Raw genomic sequence first — 20,170 nt, 5'->3', positions numbered from 1 at the left:
AAAATATCCACAGCGAAGTAAAAAATCATTCCCAATAAGGAAACATTAACTCTATACAGTCAATACATTGACTCTCTGTCAAAAGGAAACCTTGAAAATTTAGTAATGTGACAACCGATCATGCTTTGGATCAAACCCTCATTCGATCATCTAAAACTTATAGGTGAGTGATAGCTAGTTCTTCAAAGGCTTTACTAAAATTGCTGCTACTATATAAATAAATCTTCCATCAAAGATATTCTGTTCAAGAATGTTGACATCATTATGGATATCACTGGAGATTGTGAAGAAAGTCATCGAATAGAGTGAAACAAGAATAATGGGAGATGAGAGTGATTTCCAGAAGCATAACCTTCTCACGAGAACATTACATTTTTCTTCAAGACTCTGATGGACAATAGAATCTGCATAATGTTATCCATGGTCTGGAAGCAAGTGAAGGAGTGTGTGATTCTCTTTTGAATGTAGAAAGAAATAGTTATTCGGTCTCCAACGATTGTTATCTGAACATAGTTGTGGCAAATTGTAAGAGTGTATTTTCACCTATAAAAAGAAACAGAGTTCTGTCATTCTTCACGATGCAATCAAACAAAAAATCCTAGTCTTAGTTCATTCTAGAACAAAAAGATGTGATATCTGTATTTGCACTAGGTAGCTGTTTAAAGATAATTCGGTATTGAAGTTTTAGTGCAGCATACATTTCTACAATAACTGCAATCTCTGTCAACATCTGATGGATATTTAAAAAAACGCTTAATCTCACTTGGCCCATGAAATTGTAAGTGAAACTAGTTGTGGATTTGACTAAATCCCTAAATATCGTTGACAAATTCGCATAATGATAACATGGCACTCCTGAATTCAACCCCTACTTCACTTTTCAAAACTTTCAATCAATGCAACATTATGGGAACTTTGTGATGAGAAGAGCTATGAAAATTCTCAATGAAGATGGAGTGATACAGGTGGACATAGTTTTTCATGTCTATGGTCTAAATTCAAAGGTAGTGAATATACTAGAAGCAGCATAGTAAAAGAATCACTCCAATAATATGCTCTCCAAACCATCGAGACTTGATTTCTAAATCTGTGGCAGAGATTCATTAATGTGACATGCAAGAATCTATAAAGAAATAATCCATACGTTAGCTACGTGCAGGAATACATTCATTTATTTGTGGATAGAAATATAAATCATTTAGCTAAATATGTTTGGGAAAGAATAACAGGCATGGCCCAAAACTATTCTATTCCCAAATTTTGATACTGAATAGCTTGTTACCATTTCAAAACAGTCTGAACGGGAATACCATAATGGATGAATCAATCAAAAGTTAGTGAAATACCATTATGGTAATACTGTTAGAAATAATTTGAATGAATATTTAAATTTTCATTTCATTTTGATTTGACACATATCTATTGGATATAATAATTATATATTATCTATAATTATAATTATCTATAGTATATTGGTTATAATTTCTCGAAAGTTCACGACAAACTGAAGATTCATGAAAGATTAACATTTTCATACTAAACATAATTATTATGATAATGAATGAATGATGAATTCCATTTCCACCATAAAGAACTAAGAAAACCCACAAACATTTTTTGGAAATTAACAGATCATTATATCAAGTAAGCGTGGCCAGTGTGTAATTAATAATTTAGCCTGCAGCTCATCACAATAAATTCATTTGAAATAAAAACAATAATACATAAACACATATGAATATTATCATTATTCTATCTTAATATATTTCTTGAAACCCAAGTCACGTTTATTAGATATAGTCATTTCTTAGTTTCCTTCCAGAATAAGATGAAGTTTGTAATTTTGACCATAATTTGTATATTATGATGAGAATTAACAATTATTGAGGCTTGAGAGTTGAGAAATCGTGTTCAACGACCGAAAATACATAAGATAGCTTTCCTGAAATACGTAATTTGAATGCATAGACTAGTAGGAGCGATGCGATAGACAGGTCACTACGTGCATTAAGCATGGGGGAGGACCGCGCCGCAGCGTAACAGTGCTACTTATCCCCCTCCCACCGCAGCATCTATGATCGTAACTTTTTGTGTAGTTGAGAAGTTGATATTGTGGTAATTATTCATATTATTCTTAGTCTTTTTCATTCAATATGATCGTAACCCCCAAACTATATATATCATTGGATTCAGAAAGAAACTGCCTACCTATAACGTTTATTGGGAACTTTTGCCTCTAAGTCAGCTAACGAATTAAATATCCGTGAAATAACAAAAAGTCCATAATAAAAAAATGGATTTTTCAACATATTTTATTTTTTTACTGAAAAACTATGCGGTTTATCGCAAAAATGTAAAGGACCATATTGAAAGCCAGTTATGTGTACATAATATTGAGAAAACATTCAAAGCTGTACTATGAATAGTAACTGCAGAACAGGCGATTTTATAAGCGCGCGTTTTTTACAACTTACCCCCCTCTAATCTGTCGACCACCCTGGGACGTGACGACAGCGAGTTTCATATACACTAAAGACCCCCTAACAATAATTAGAAGTCAAATTCTCTGCCTCTCTCAGGTATGCTCAATGTAAGCCAGCGCCTGGACTATGTATATATTGTCATTGAGCCTAAAATGTAATTTATGCAGAAAATCATGTAACTAAATAAAGTACTGATCTAATTTTTGTCGATGGCTTTATTGGGTATTACAACCTTACTGTACTCTGCCGAATTGAGCAAGTATTTTGCACATATAACTCAACATCTTATATAAACTGTGCCTTGCAGGTACCGTATTCTTCCGCAAGTTTGTAATTGAATTTGACACTTCACGGTTTTCATCCACCTTGATTTCTCCCGTGTGTCAGGATCAATCAGACATATTTAATAACTGAGAAGCAAGGTCATTTTAAAATAATAATTGAATCTCCAAATATGAAATTGATTAATATCAAACCAATCAAACATGATACTCATTAAACCTTGACGTATGACCTACATTTCAATCAATCAATAATTGGTATATAAGGACAGGATAGAGTTGACATCAACAATAGAGCTATATTTTCATTCGATCTATCAACTGCTGGATGATGAATCAGTTTTTATGAAAGCTGTGGAGAGGTAAACACTATGGACTTGACTATTTTTAATAAAAGGCAACTTGATATTCATTCCTCAATTCATTTCCTCAACTGGATTCTCATTAAATCACTGCTTTAATTGCATGAGGAATCTACAGGGGAAAAGCCTGGATCATAATCAAGTTGTGAAATTTCACGAGCAGACAGTGTATAATAAGGTGACATATGTGTGGGAGGTAAATGCTATAATTTATAAAAGTAAGAAACCTCTACCTTATAACACATTAGTGGGTGAATAATATTGGATTACACTTAGGTTCACAGTTTATTTATAAAAATTATAAATTCAACACAATTCATAGAATGAGACCATACAAACACTATGATAACCGCATTTTCATCTCTCAACTAATTGCAATTGATTAACAGTACAATGTTAAATGACTCTAAGAATATTCCGAATTATATCAATGTAATGAGATATAATGCAACGAAAAGTAATGATATCAATGATAACAACTCTAAAATTGATGTTTGAAATCCAGCGAATATAAATAATATTTTATTCATTGGTTTTTAAGGGAGAAGACCTTCTTAAGGCCATTTACACATCGCTTTTCGAGTAGCCTAATGCGAGTCATACTCCATGTTATTTATTTGTTTTCTGCTGCAAAAAGAAAAAACTTTCACACGGGAAGCGGTGCTTACGAAACGCCTGATCAAGAAACAATATTATCAAGATTACCAGCAATTAAATGGATGAGGCTATGAATAACACTCCATTCAATTTAATTTCACAAGGAATTGTTATAATCGTAATCTGATTGCAGATTAAAATTGTTCATGTGTGAATCGATCCAGTGGCGGAAGCGACCGACATTCACGTAAACTCCAGGGTTTGAGTTGCCGCAGCCAATACCCCAGGCCACTATACCACTCTGGTAGTATTTGCCCAACTTTCCAGGCACTGGACACACTAGCGGGCTTCCACCGTCACCCTGTACATAACAAACAATAAATTATGACAAAAGGGTAAGAATAAAACCACATATTCTATGTAGTATTTACTTGAAATACTCTAAAGAATAATGTATCTGCATATATTTCTGAAACTTTTATTAAAAAGTGACATTTTTGCAACAATATTATTCCCTCTCAAGTAGCCTATATACTGCAATTCGTTGTTAATTTAATCGTATTTCAAGTTAGTTTAGTGAATTAGACTTGCAGCAGTCTCTGATGGAGTTCAATCAGAAATTGATGAATGCACAAGAGAGTAGGCCTACCTATTGTGTGTATTATTAGAAAGAGAGTGAAAAAGAAATAAATTTTAACCAAACATATTTTGTAGACAACATCATTTTTACTTAATGTACACTGGATTAATAACGACTAGCAATGTATTTTTGATACTTTTACTGTTGATAAAAATGAAATGAAATAAGCCTTGTTTGATCACAACTTGAAGATGGTGACCAGCCGTCACCATCAAATTGGCAATTAAAGTATGAGAAAAAGTAATGATGAACCAAATATATTCTTGGAATGGTTTCGAAACAATTATTGTAAAAAATATTTAATGGAAGATGATTTTTTTATGTATTATTTATCTTACTGTGTAGTTCTAGTGGTATAATGTTATTCTGTTATAATTATTATTTTGATATGATACAGCTCCTTTCCTGGATTTAAAAAAGAGTTATGAAAAAACATAACTATTTTTTATCATAAAATTCTAAATTTCATATCCTCTGGGATCAGGTTTATTTAATCCCAATTAGAGATAAGAAGAAGAGTTGTATTTCGAGAACTTTTATAATAAAATTGCACATTTTGTTGCTTTCGTCATTTCAAATTTTGAAATTGATTCGACTAAATCTATTTTCGGTATGCCTATATACTAATGATTCGAGTTCTAGTAAAGTGTCACTTAAATCGTAATGGCTTGTATCAATTAAAGGTTCCTAAGGAATTTCTAGAGAAATTGGTTTCAAAGAATAAACCTTCAAAATTATTTGTACATCTCAATTGAAATTGATTCGTCAATTACATAAGCTTACTATGATCAATTATTATATTCTCAACACAACATTAACATTCGTTCTATGAATGATTTCAAATATTGAATTTGAATATCATTGATTTGATTGTATAAGTAATTTAATAATTTGACAAACCTTGCATGTATCTCTACCAGGAATGCCTCCTGCGCATACGAAGCTCTCATGCAGCTTGAAGTACTGCCCAAGACGTGTTGTTCTCAACTTATCTTGACAGGTTTGGTGCTCAACCATTGGAAGCTCAACTTTCTTCAATATCACTTGATACTGACCCTCTTTTTCTGCAACATAAAATTCAAGTCACTAACACTTGATTGTTTATTTATCCATTCAACATTTTTTAATTAACTTTTAAACTTGATTATATGAAATAATTATTCCTTATAATTTATTATAAATTACCAATGGAAACTAATTTATGTTCAATTATTTCTCATCATTATGATTATTCCCTTTTTCAAATTTTCTCTCTGAATAAATTTGGTTTCAGATTTCGCTTGAAATACAGAGCATAGTTATAATTCCTCATTTTTTTGGTAGATTTCCTCGCAATTTTATGTAGGCTAAATAAAACATAACTTTTATCTAGAGAAATTTATAGAACTTTTATTTGGAGCTTGAATTCAACAGCAGGTTTCACTAATTAAACAAAAAGCAATTATCGGAAAAATATTCTATTTCTTATATTTTACATCTCTTAAACTCAATTGTGCAATATCAATATCATAGAGAATCAAGATCAAGCCTCTCTAGAATATTATTGGATTTGGAAACTTCAGAATGTCATAAGAGTAGAAAGGTAATAGATTACCTAAATAAATATATGTTTTACTTTGCAATCAGTTGTTTTGTTTTACTCATTATCTGTTTTATTTCATCAATTTAATAAATTATTAATAAATCCTAAATCATAATCTAATATTAGAGTATCCTTTTTTATTGGAGTATGCATTTTGCATTGCAAATTTTCTATTTTTGGTTTTATCTCGGCATATCTTTTATTTATCATTTTTTAAATTATTTCATCTGATGGGCTACCTTAGCAGAAAAAAAATGAATGTGAATGGGCCAGAAAAGTGAATGGGCTAGTCTCTGGGTCTTTCAGGATAAATTCAGGAGTACGATAGGGCAATGGGCTCTCGCCAATTGTCTTCAATTAGTCATCGAGGAAGCACTCCAAAAAATTGCGAATAGGGATGAAGGCATAAAAATTGGATCTGGAATCAACACACTAGCGTTTGCTGATGACGTGGTAATTTTCGCAGAAAAAAAGATGACCTAAGTCAATTAGCAAAAGTGTTCATGGAGGAAGCAGGGAAAGTTGGACTGAAAGTAAATAATACAAAAACGAAATATATGTACATTTCACAAGAAATCGAGATAACAGAGACCAAGGTTCTCTCCAAGTGAACGGTCAGTACTTTGAAAAAGTAGACACTTTCAAGTTTTTAGGCGTTGTCATTTTTGAACAAAACACAGAAGTAACAGAAATACAGAATAGGCTAAACCTAGCAAACAGATGCTTCTATGCATGCAACAAACTCATGTCCTCAAAATTGTTATCTCGTACTACGAAAATTAAAATCTATAAAACAATATATCAGTCCAATATTGCTCTACGGTGCTGAGACATAGAAGTTAGATAGAAGGGAGGAAAGGAAATTGGTTGTATTTGAGAAAAAGGTCATTAGAAAAATCTATGGACCTATAAATGAGGGAGGAGAGAGGAGAAAGAGACACAACAGAGAACTTCGTGACCTTTATAGGGAGCCAGATGAATTATGCGAGTTCAAGTGTAGAAGGATCAGATGGGCTGCTGTTTTGAGAAGGAAAGAGGACAGCAATCTCAATCAAGTGTTGAAAAGAAATCCAGAAGGACGGCGACCAAGAGGAAGACCACGACGGAAATGGTGGAGTCAAGTGAAGGCCGATATGGAGAGAATTGGAGCAACCGAGGAGGACGCGGAGAATCGAGAGAGGTGGAGGAGCTTTGTTGGTGCGGCTAAATATCTACTTAGATATAATAAGAACAATATCAAAATCATGAAGTACCTTTTATTTTTAAAAAACTAAAAATAAAGGGTAATTCTAGATTTTTATATTGTTTTTATTATTTTGTTAAAAAGTAGCCCATGTGAGTGAAGTGTTTCTACTTAGATAAATATGGACATGGTAGTAAGTAGGCCTACGGTAAGTAAGTAAGTTTATTTATAGAGTGGAGCGGCCTCACTCTTCTGGGTATTTTTAGTTGTTTTATTAGGAGTAGTAGGCCTACACCCCAATCGGGCTTATTATGCCTAGGGGTCTCTACTTTTATTTCACATTTTTATATATTTCTTTGTTATTTTGTATAATGCTTGTTTGTAAAATAAATGAATTGATTGATTGTTTATTTTATGAAAATCACGAATCTGCAAGGAAATCAATCATTACAAAGCCAGTGTGTCAGTGATTTAACTTCTATAAGAACGCAATTTTAGATTGATTACAATGGTGACGAAGTAATAGGTGGAACATTAGGCATATCCATGTTTGCTGAGAACTCTCCTGCAACCGTGATAGTAAGCACATTCATCCCATACCTAAGGACCTAACTGATCATCCATATATCTAAATAAATATGTTTGATTGTGAGTAGATCTTTCATAATCATTATCCTCTTATTACTCATCCAGAAACCTGTAAAGTAGAGTTTTTACCAAACATCCAGAGAAAAAAAAATCAAGAAAGCGCCACCTTTGGACTACGAAATACCCAGAACCCAAAAATACTTGACTGCGACACTTTCAGTCAGCGTCACTCTTCGAAGCTGACCCGCTGAGACTGTTCTGAGAGAGTCTCAAGTTGGCGCGAGCATCATGCTTCAATTCTGGACCATTTTACATTCTACTGTTATAATCTTACTCAGTTAAAATCACACTCTCCTACACTCCCAAAATCTTACTCAATACTAGAAGTCAAAGTGATTCTAAGATTCAATATGAGACTTTTTTGATTTTTTGAAGTGAGGTGAATATATTTTGGAGGCTCTTGTGTTATTGATAAGAATAAAGATAGGTTCAATACAGGAGAGTTGTTCCACTCATACAACATCAGATATAGACAAAACCTCAGAGACGACATTCATCGAGCTAGTATGTATGTGAGGGGGGTAAAGAGTGCAGGAATTCGGCTTTATAATTTATTGCCAACACGCGTTAAGGCTCTCAACGGTGAGAAGTTTGGAATTAAGGTGAGGGAGGAGTTGTTGCAGGTTTGTCCTTATTCCAGTGAGGAATTTTTTTGCATTATGAAATGCAAAGATTGACGACTTAGAATATAATTGACAAATCCGTATACCACTTTCATAGGTGGCCAGTGGGATGAAAAATGAAATAAAAAAAAACAATGGTGGAACCTTCCCGCAAGGGACTGAAGTGATAAGAATTTACTTTTTACTCTAGGACACAATAAATCTAATGAACCATTTAGTCTATAAATCTAATGGTCCTTTAAATTCAATAAGTCTCCTGAAAACCGAGTCCTAATAATATAATAAATAATCAACAATTTATTATAATCAGATGATGTTTGACAAGTTACATTAAATCTGATAGAGTTCATAAGGGCGTCCAAAAGTCGATGTGTGTGTAACTGGCTTTGTATTCTTCACGGAAGAGCTATCGTTCGAACTTCTGATCTCCTATTCACCGAGAATACATAATATAATAATTATATATATAATAATAATTATTATTTTTAAGAGTTACCAAAGAAGATAATAGAGCCAATAAACAATTTCTATACCAATAAAAGTCATAAGAGAAAATAAGTAGAATAATATGATGCTTCTATTATGTTGTCACTGACCAAACTTGTCCTTGCCCCAGCCGCTAGCCAGGCAGCTCTGGCTGTCGCTGAGCTCATCCTGCTGCGGGAGACAGATGATGTCCACATTGTCAGTGTACTGGAAGGGGTGGTCGAGGTAGAGCAGAGCCACATCGTTGAACAGGCCTCCGCGGTAGTACTTCTCGTGGATGACGATGCTCTTCACCACCTGTTGCTGGTGTGGGTACAGCTCGTTCTTCGTCTGCGTGTCCCACTCGCCGGCGCGAGCGAACATTGTGTCGGCTGCCTGGCTGAAAAGTCACAAGTATTTTGTCAAAACTTCATATAAATAAATATTACAGAGTATCAGGTTACTTACAGTAAACGATGAGCTTTAAAACAGTAAATTTGACAAACACAACTGTATATTGCAATATATTATTGAAAAGTCTGAACTATTTATTCTACAATTTAACAGAGAAAATACTATTAAAAAGTTGATAATAATTACACTAGCCTATAAGGGTAGTTATTCGCCTTTTTTTGAGAGTTCGGTCTCTGAAGGCGTCTGATATAAAATAATTGAAATTTGGATAATCTAGATTTGAATTGATTTAGAAACTAAACATTATAATGTACTTCACAATAAGAAAGTTTTTATGTCATTTTCTTTTTGTTATATCTAAATTGTTGTCTGTTTCTTTTAACCACGAACTCGAGCAATGGTGTATAACATGTCTCTAGTGTGCTTAGAATAAAAGAAAAGTAGGCCTACCATATACTTAATTATGTGTACGGCTGTAGTTTTAGACTGGATCCACTACTGCCATAGTTGCGCTTACCATACCTTTATGCATTTCATTTGCCTGTCCCCAAATATTCACTGTCACCCTTTATTATCCTCAGCTAGGCCTGGTTTACACGATTCCAAACAGTGAACGTTTTCAATTATACTGATTTACCAGAGACATGTAACTTGAATGTAAGGACACGTTTGCTGGTACACCGTACATTTATAGCTACATACAGACTTGATCGCCACGAACACGTGCATTTCACTTTTCATCAGCTGATGCTACGCTTATTACCTTGCTGTTTCTGTGAAAATACAGATATAATCAGCTGATAAGAAAAAAAATGCGCGTGTTCGTGGCGCTCAACTCTGTACGCATCTAATGGCGTGTAGGCTACAAGTTTTTGACAATCTCCAATAACAGGAAAATCTGGAGTAATAACTGGAATCGTGAAAACCAGGCATATACCCTTACTTATTATCCATCGACCACATTTATTTCACATTATCTACTATTTTACAATTATTATTAGTTTTACACTATCTACGTAGTTACACATCTCCTATTGAAATATGAATACTTTACATGGATGGCCTATATAACTTTGATTATAATAAATTGTTGGTTATTTATTTTATTATTGGGATTCGGTTTCCAGGACTTATCAAATTTAATGGACCATTAGATTTAAAGGTTAAATGGTTCATTAGTTTTATTGTGTCCTAGAGTAAAAAGTAAATTCCTATCACTTAGTCACTTGCGGGAAGGTTCCACCTCGCCTGAATTATAGTAAATGGGCCTTACGAGTGTCATACTTCATTCAGCCAGGGGCGACAGTGTAACTTGCCCATTCGATAACACGGGAGTGATCTACTCAAAAACTTTTGGTAGTGATGAGCGGGTTTGAACCCGGGATCTCTAGGATGCTACGCAAGCACTCTATCCACTAGACCACGGATCACTCCTGTGTCCTAGAAACTGGGCCAATTGTAATAAATCATTAAACTCACTCAATGACACAGTGAGCAGCGGTGAGCACGACCTGCGGATGAATGAGCGAGCCACCGCACTTGTAGACAAAGTGCTCATTGTCCTTCTGGAGGATGCCGATCATCCAGGGGAACTCGCCGAACTGGGCCTCGTTGTGCTCGTCGCCCTTAATGCGCATGCCCACGCCATACTCGTTGCGGTGGCCGCAGTTGTCCTGACGGCCGACAGGTGGCGGCACGTTCACGCTCTTCTTGTCCAGCGGCGCTTTGCAGCAGACCTGCAGCGAGTCGACGCATTGCTCCGGCTTCTCCCTAACAACCACCGAACGCAAATATTGTCACAAACACATCACAAGTTATTCGTAGTTTGTAGTTGACGGGACCAAGCGTTCACTATGAATTATGGAGGGTAAGAATTATAGAGGCAATGGAGTGGAGAAGAATGATGAGCGGGGATGAGGAGGAGGAGGAGGCTAATCAAGGAGGTTGATAAGAAAACATTATGAACTATGGATTGCTTAATATTTTCTAAGCAAAGAACAATAATTTATTATAGATGAAAAGTAAGTATAAAACCCATAAATCAAAATTATTTTAAAAACATCAAAACATAAAAATAAAACGTTGGTAGATTGAATCATGCATAGGTTGGAATGAATAGGTGAGTATAATCTAAATTCAAACTTAGATTAAATTAAACACAAGAATAAGTTTTAAATTGAGAATATTGACAAAATTGTTAAATGAAAAATGCTCAGAATTCAATCAACTTATTTCTTTAATATTCTCATTTATTTCTAAAATACCTAGGTTATAATTTTAATAATTCCTAATAATACTGGACTGACTACTTTGTCAATAGAAAATGATTTTGTCTATTTTTCCGGTGATTTTGTCTATGTGATTTCCGGTTGATGACTCATGCCTGGAGAATCAGTTAGCGATACACTGCAATTATTTTCCCCTTCCATGATGTATGAAAAACAGATACTACGAATTATAGAGAGTTATCGCAGTCAGAGCTACGAATTATAGAGGTCGAAGATAGGCCAGCGCTCGATTTTACCACGAATTACCGAGAGGACCGAAATACATTGCTTTATTACGAATTATGGAGGTCCATAATTCCAGTAATTTCATTACTGGAGAATCCCGCCAGTGAATAGGCGCATGAGCGTTTGAACAACTCATCAAATCACCCTCGCACTTTCCTTTACCCACGCACAAGCAAAAAGCTCTCATTTGGGCATCAACAACAATAAAAAGAGAACCATTTTCATTTCTATGCAAATCATCAAAAGTTACACAGTTCAATGCACATTACCGTACCGCACAAAGGCACAAATTATTAAATATTTGGGGATCTGGATTATCAAATCACGAATTTACATTACCACTGCCTATAGTAATTCTGACATATTTACCAATATGGAGTGAACTATAAAGCTCTATTGAACCACGTTGTAATATTATATCTTTTTATAATCGATAATATAATGAGGTACAAATATATATTACGGTACGTACAAACTAGTTGAAGGTTTTAAGCCATGAATAATACAATAATATATTATATTGTAATATTATAGGCCTATGGATTTCAAAATCATGAGACAGTTCTCCAGCCCAGGGGTCGCTCACTATATAGTGAGGTCCACGCTATAATTGCGCAGTATTTGATTAACATTGGCGATTAACATTGATTTAATATTATAAACGGTGGCCTCAGAATTCTCTCAAGCTACTATTACGTACAAACTAGTTGAAGGTTTTAAGTCATGAATAATAATGTACTAACAATAATCTCATATGATATCTTATATATGATAGGTAGTTATATATATAGGTAGTTGTATAGAAGAGAATAATTGCACTTTTGTTGCTGCTTTTTGAAACTATAGAGTCCGAGAGATATTACTTTTTACAAGGCTCTCTCGCGGACAGAGAGGCCCGATGCTCTTTACTCCACTAATCACTCCCACTACCTAACCGCATTCTCCCTTCTTTTGAGTCCAGATTTGTGGTCCAGATTGAGTCCACATTTTCGCCCAGCATGCTTACTCATCTTCAGCTCCACTTCTCAATCCATCCTACTATCTGTGGAAGGAGAAATCGGTTTCCCCTCTTCACATTGAAAGTAATATCTCTCAGGTCGCAACTGTGGTAATTATTAAGAATTTAGGGAGACAATATTATTTACCCTATATTATGTATTGATTGATTGATAAACTGATTGAGAATTATGAATAAATTATGCTCACCTGATATCTATGATATTGGCACCATCGGTGACGATAGTTCCATTGTCGCACAAAAAGTAGGGCACACAGGTGCACTGGGACGCCCCGCCGTCAAAATCAGAATCCGACCCTATCACTCCACCATTTGAATTACTGGAATCACCACCGCCGTTATTGAAATCTCCTCCGCCGCCATTTTGATTACTGAAATCTCCTCCGCCGCCGTTCTGATTACTGAAATCTCCTCCGCCGCCATTTTGATTACTGAAATCTCCTCCGCCGCCGTTCTGGTTACTGAAATCTCCTCCCCCGCCATTTTGATTACTGAAATCTCCTCCGCCGCCATTTTGATTATTGAAATCTCCTCCGCCGCCATTTTGATTATTGAAATCTCCTCCGCCACCATTGTTGTAGTTGCCGGTGTTGCCTGGTGGCGGGCCAAACACATCAGTGGAGAGCTTGTCAATGTTTGGAGCCTGTGGCCGGGGGCGGGGCACCGCTAGTGCTGTAGCTGCCAGCACAACCAATAAGGAAAGTCGCAGCATCCTGCCGGCAACAAAACCACAAACAAATTTTTAAAAAAAGTTTAGTTTCATAACTTGTATGCTGCAAAATTACATTGCATCGACAGGAAAACAAGGGTGCTAATTATTGTAAAAACATTATCATGGTAGTTGATATTTACAATCTCTGATCAGTAAAATTATATAGTAATGAAAGGAAAACTGAGAAGGAAATGTTTTGAACAAATTTTGATGTGAGCAATTGAACGATTCAGTTGAAATTATTGTTGGATGAGTTCATTGTGAGTATTTTTGTAATCAATGTGTCCTTCTTTGGGTTTTGTCAGAGGAATAATAAAGAAATAAATGGCGGAGAAGTGATCAAGGTTACACTACTATTTGAGATTGTGAGAGGTCCCACCTTTAGTGGGATTCAAAGCCACAGCTAGGCAGCGCTAGCAGACTGAAGGGTGGAACGTCTTACACCTGACACTCCTAGTTAGCCTGGATTTTTTATATTGAAAATATTTTTAATTGAAAATTCTACAGCATATTTTTGGTTGGATTAATCAATAGATGAATAAATGAACTTCATTCTCACATGGGAATGTTGTACCAATCACTTTAGAACTTGAGTGATCCCTTCTTTAGAGAGAGGCTCATTTTAACTTTCTCTAGACATTTAAAAAAAAATATTCCTTTTCACATTATTCGAATTGAATTCATTCTATTTAGTAGAAACAATATACATTATTATATTTTATATAATACATCAAAAATATATTATATTATATTATATATTTAATAATGTATTAAAAATATATTTAATTATTCAGAATTATTTTTAGAAATAGGAAAATCGTTGTTGGAGTTGTTTTAGTACCATTGGAATACTTCTAATAACATGTGATATGCGTGTATAGTTTCAATGAGAGTATTGAAATCAATTTCATAAAAAATAGATTTGAAAATCAAACTCATCTATTAAAGTCCAGGCAACGAATGCTCAAATAAAGGTATAGAGGGAAAAGTTTGGAACACAATTTTCAACTTCACGGCTCTTTTAAGGATGGTAAGAGGATTAACATATCAAAAGTCCTCACCCCTACCCCCTGTGCTAAAGGGGTGGGGTGGTTTGAAAGTACCATTATTTCATTTTTCGCATATATCTCGGAAACTATGCATCTTATGAACATTTATATTCCATGCAAAATTGAAGCTCACAAAATTACCAACAAGTTTGGTACAGCATCAAATTATCTTCAATGTAATGTATATGTTCACTATTTTATGCATTTCCCTACGACTGTTGCAGCAGTTTTAGTGTTGAGAGTGAAATGCTCTATTTAGCAACAATAGATCAGTTGACAATGGAATTTGGAGGGAATGTTTGGAACACAATTTTCGACTTTGCAGCTTTGTTGAGACTAGTTTGGAGGTGAGCATATCAAAAATCCCAACCCCTACATTATGTGCTGAAGGGATGAGGGTGGTTTGAAGGTTGCATTTTCCACTTATTACTTACGTGCTTATATCTTGGGAGCAATGTATTTTAACTACATAAAAATAAAGCTTAATAAATTCCCTACAAGTTTTGTTTGGTAGATATTCTAGATAAATCGGATACTTTTCGAGATATTTATGTTCTAAAGTGATGTATTTTCGGAAAACCAGATTTTCCTAAATTTTTTCGCTCTTTCAAGTCTTATAACTTTTCAACAATCGATGAGACAAGAATGTGCTGATTACGAGATTGTGGAGCATTAAATTATCTTTCATTTCATGTATAATTCAACTATTCCATGCATTCCCATACGACTGTTCCAGCAGTTTTAGTTTTGAGTGTCAAATATCAAGATTTGCAATAAGTAACTTTTTCGAATATCACACTATTTTATCATCATAAATTGGCAGTGTGCTTCAGTATGAACATTCATATTGAGTATCTATTGGAACGTCTGCGGAACTAAACACAGGGGGTGTTTCTAAACTTTCTACCAAACTAAGACACTCAAAACTAAAACTGCTGGAACAGTCGTATGGGAATGCATGAAATAGTTGAATTATACATGAAATGAAAGATAATTTAATGCTCCACAATCTCGTAATCAGCACATTCTTGTCTCATCAATTGTTGAAAAGTTATAAGACTTGGAAGAGCGAAAAATATAGGAAAATCTGGTTTTCCGAAAATACATCACTTTAGAACATAAATATCTCGAAAAGTATCCGATTTATCTAGAATATCTACCAAACAAAACTTGTAGGGAATTTATTAAGATTCATTTTTATGTAGTTAATTATGTCGATAGAATACATTGCTCCCAAGATATAAGCACGTAAGTAATAAGTGGAAAATGCAACCTTCAAACCACCCTCATCCCTTCACCACATGATGTAGGGGTTGGGATTTTTGATATGCTCACCTCCAAACTAGTCTCAACAAAGCTGCTAAGTCGAAAATTGTGTTCCAAACATTTCCTCCAAATTCCATTGTCAACTGATCTATTGTTGCTGAATAGAAAAATTCTCTCTCAACACTAAAACTGCTGTCGTAGGGAAATGCGTAAAACAGTGAACATATACATCAAATTGAAGATAATTTGATGCTCTATCAGCTCATATTCAGCACGGATTTTTTTCATTAATCGTTCAAAAATTGGAAGGCCGAAAAGATGAAAAAATTGGAGGCAAAAGTGTTCAAAAAATTTATCACCTTCAAGAGCGGATATCTCAGAAACTGTGAGAGATGTGGAAAATATGTTGAGGACAAAACTTGTTGGTAATTTTGTGAGCTTCAATTTTGAATGGAATATAAATGTTCATAAGATGCATAGTTTCCGAGATATATGCGAAAAATGAAAAAATGGTACTTTCAAACCACCCCCACCCCTTTAGCACAGGGGGTAGGGGTGAGGACTTTTGATATGTTAATCCTCTTACTATCCTCAAAAGAGCTGTGGAGTTGAAAATTGTGTTCCAAACTTTTCCCTCTATAACCTTTCGTTGATTGGACTATTATTTAAATTTTCTAAATAAAACACCATAAATGAAGTAATGAACAGTCATACCCAACTATTTATTTACAAAATGAACTGATGCTAATAACGATTATAATAAATTATTGGTGGTGAATCGTGACTCGAGTGGAAGCCACTCTGCAGCAAACTGGTTTATGTTGGGCACTTGTCTTGTTAGTTTGGCATGCGATTGTGTTTCAGCAAAAATAGAAGCAGAATTTTCCTGATAGCCTCTTGCCTTGCATCATGACCTCAAATTGCTATTATTTCTTACATACTGCACTCGGATACTTTTCTAACAGTCTAACACATGAACTACAAATCTATTAATACTCGGTGATATATATTTTTGTCAACAGTGAATATTTTGCCATTGACCTCATTAAATTATCATTTATGATTTGAGCCTGTACCAATTACATCGCCTGTACAATTATTTATAGATAAATAGATTGATGTTTCTATTAATTTTTATGCACTGTAGAACTTCTGTCATTGATAATAACACAAAGAATATAAATCAAACTGCGATTTCGGAAGAATATGAATACAATTACGTGTTCCGACTTTTGCTTGAGCAAAAGACTGAAGCTAAACTTGAGCGTCTGGACCAGGCTTTATTCAAGATTTTACGATACAAAGCTATTACTTCAACAGCTTTATTACAAAGATGTTTACACAGAACACTATATAAAAACATCATTTAAAATCTTGTTTTATGAACATTCTTGGTTGTAAATCAATTGACAATGAATATTGGTCACTATGATTATAGAGTTTAATATAGAAGTTAATCAGTAATCATTTTTTTACAGATAGGAATTTTCCTAATATTTTTTCTTGTTTTATTTTAGATTAAATTAACAGTCTGTGATAATGAAATGTATTGCTTTCATAGCCCACATGGGTTTTTTGCGTAGAAAATGAAATAGAAGCGTGGGTGATTGATAAGATGATCAAACGTTCATTGTCACCGACGGGATTCGAACCCACGACCAGGAAGTGCCTTAGTCCACTCGACAAACTTTGCCGGTCAAGTAGGCTATTCAATAAATGAATCATATAATATTATATTGATACAATATCAAAAGATGTAAGATATGTCATATAATATTTTCATTAAAAGGGAACTTGAGCTTCAGTTTCAAGAGACTCCTCTCTCTAGAGCTCTAAAGATATAGAGAATTAAGAACATTCAAAAATAATGAAGTAAAATTATTAGAATTAATGCATATTTGGAATTAATGTATTCTCAACTAGAGATTGAATGTGCCATCGTGAATATGATAGCTTATTGCAATATCAGGATGAGCTCTTTCCGCCCTGAATACTTTCGTACCTCATAAGAGTATTCAGATTATAGAATCCTATAATTATTGACTTCAGATTTATAAGTTCGGATCTTCATTGGAATCAATCTATTCGATCTCAAATCATGAACTCTCTTGGTCAATCTTTTACTGCAAACTTAATATACAGAGTGAGTCATATGTACCTCCAATAAGTTGGAGACTGTTGTAGATATAATAGGCCTAATGTTACATTCAGGATAGGTTATTGGTCGAATACTCTACATTTTTATGTACAACTGAATTTCAACACCTTATTGAGGGGTGACATAGGAGTTGTAACTGGAATATTTTGAATGTAAACACCTATTGTGTGGTACATCATTTTAAAGGCTTTTTTGAAACAAGAAATATGGCGTCATTATAAATGTAATATGATACTTGTATCCAAAATGGCGGCTAATTGAAGTTTTAGTTTCTAAAGAAATTATCGGATACAAGTATTTCAGAAAATCTTTATTGATTTTATCTTTCTTGTATTAAAGAGGCATTTAAAATGATGTACCACACAATGGGTTTTTACATTGAAAATATTTGATTTATATCCCCTCATTTCTTCAATAACTAATACTTTAATCAGCCACCATTTTGGATACAAGTATCATAGAACATTTTTATTGATCACATATTTCTTGTTTCAAAAAGGCCTTTAAAACGATGTACCACACAATGGGTGTTTACATATCAAATATTCGAGTTGCAACCTTTCCATCCCCTTATGAGGGGTTGAAATTCAGTTGTACGTCAAAAGGTAGAGTATTTTACCAATAACTTATCCTGAAAGTTACTGACAGTAACTGACACTAACTCAGTATCCTGACTGACAGTAACTGACACTAACTCAGTATCCTGACAGTATTATATCAATATTCTCTAACTTATTAAATGATTTTCATACATATGACTCACTCTATATATAATATATGAATTCAGTCAATTCAATATTCAATTCCACTTTGATTATTAAAAATATCTACAACTCCAATTACTGAGCTAACTGTAATTGATTTTGATGAGCTCCAAAAATTGACATTTATGAGTTAAAAACTCGCTTCCTAGTGGTTCGAACCACAACTAAAGCCGTAGTACACTCATTCATCCTTATTATCATCCGTCTCATTAACCAAGCACAAGCCTAGAGCTCATGTGTGCATCATTCTCAGCAAAAAAAATTAACCTCTCAATTGATTTAGAGGAGTGGCCATTCCAATTGGTCAGTATATACACAACTTACCACATTCAATATAATTATTGTGCATACTATCTGGAAGTATAAAGCTACCATATTTTTGTTATAAGAAATCGTATAATTTATTATCATCCAATTATTCACAAGAATAAGCAGATGGATAAAGTAATAGGATACCGTACCGGAAAATAGTATCTAATATTATACATCGTATTACAGTAATGTAACCATATTATATATTTCTACACTTTTATCTCAAACGCCAACATATAATTTTTGGATGATCTATCAAAATTAGGAGAAGTATCAGTTTTAGGCTGTGCCTGTTGCTCTTCTTCCAATATATTACTTCTATGATAAAGAAAAATTAATGAATAGATTATATATTATATTTATAAGTTTTCTATCAGTCTCAATCAGCAAATAAATATAAAAAAACTATAGTTCGTCGCAACGTTTCCACACCTACCTGCTTGCTGTGTTCTCCAGGACACTCCTTATGTAAACCTAAACTCGAGTTTAATTATCCAGCGCAAGCCACCAGCAGATCTGCATTGAGGATTAGCACAGTGCTGGCATCACAAGAAACCACACTGACAGCGTCCAACCACTGAGCAGATCTGGATCTGGTGGGATTTGAACCGAACCAGAAGAAGTCCCCCCTCCCACTCAATCACTAACACTAGCACCGGCGAAAAGGACGGAGCAGATCAAGTGAAGACCAAGTTGATGATGATAATCGTCGGTTCTTCTTTGGTGACGTCATAAGCTTTGAGGAAAACCTGTGGTGCTCTAACCTTGTTGCTTCCTATCAACAGAGTTCGCTCTTCTTCACTCAATCCCCTCCCAACCCCCGCCACCTTCTTGCAATCTTGAATTTGCAAGAACAAGAAGCACAGCAGTGCGGTCGCTGCTTGTTTACAATATAATGTGGACCTTCACTCCTCCCACCACCCAACCGACGCCACTTCATCAACAGAGAAGCCTCTATCATCATTTACATGACCCCGGTGACCGAGCGATTTCACCAATTTTTCGTATTATCATTATCAATCTTTTCTCCAATCATTCATCTTCTTCATAGTATTCTTCTCCTCAGTCTTCAACTTGAGCAAATCTTATTATTTTTTCTC

The 20,170-nt window shown here is 34.5% G+C and overlaps 1 protein-coding gene across 2 annotated transcripts; it reads right to left on the bottom strand.

Annotated features, from left to right (window-relative positions):
- Positions 1 to 3,398: 3,398 nt before the first annotated feature.
- LOC111061867 (phenoloxidase-activating factor 2) lies at positions 3,399 to 19,977 on the bottom strand. 2 transcript variants are annotated; one of them, XM_022349564.2, is made up of 6 exons: positions 19,507 to 19,977; positions 12,998 to 13,522; positions 10,758 to 11,048; positions 8,996 to 9,264; positions 5,264 to 5,427; positions 3,399 to 4,084 (listed from the first exon to the last, which is right to left on the bottom strand). In XM_022349564.2, exons 2-6 carry the CDS (start codon positions 13,519 to 13,521, stop codon positions 3,881 to 3,883), a joined length of 1,452 nt encoding a protein of 483 aa, XP_022205256.2. In that variant the 5' UTR covers position 13,522; positions 19,507 to 19,977; the 3' UTR covers positions 3,399 to 3,880. The 2 variants fall into 2 exon arrangements, with proteins under 2 accessions (XP_022205256.2, XP_039281717.1); XM_039425783.1 differs by lacking the exon at positions 19,507 to 19,977 and adding an exon at positions 16,551 to 16,644.
- Positions 19,978 to 20,170: the final 193 nt, after the last annotated feature.

Source organism: Nilaparvata lugens, chromosome 4 (assembly GCF_014356525.2).
Source record: "Nilaparvata lugens isolate BPH chromosome 4, ASM1435652v1, whole genome shotgun sequence".
Lineage (NCBI taxonomy): Eukaryota > Metazoa > Arthropoda > Insecta > Hemiptera > Delphacidae > Nilaparvata > Nilaparvata lugens.
This window is presented reverse-complemented; position numbering and strand designations above follow the sequence as displayed.

Bases quoted from the DNA above. Each gene is read 5' to 3' on its own strand.
- LOC111061867 (XM_022349564.2), bottom strand. From the start codon at position 13,521: ATGCTGCGACTTTCCTTATTGGTTGTGCTGGCAGCTACAGCACTAGCG. The intron at 9,265-10,757 runs GTGAGTTTAATG...GTGACTTTTCAG, and splicing joins GCTGCTCACTGTGTCATTGA to CCAGGCAGCCGACACAATGT. The intron at 5,428-8,995 runs GTCAGTGACAAC...TTTATGTTGCAG, and splicing joins CTGGGGCAAGGACAAGTTTG to AAAAAGAGGGTCAGTATCAA.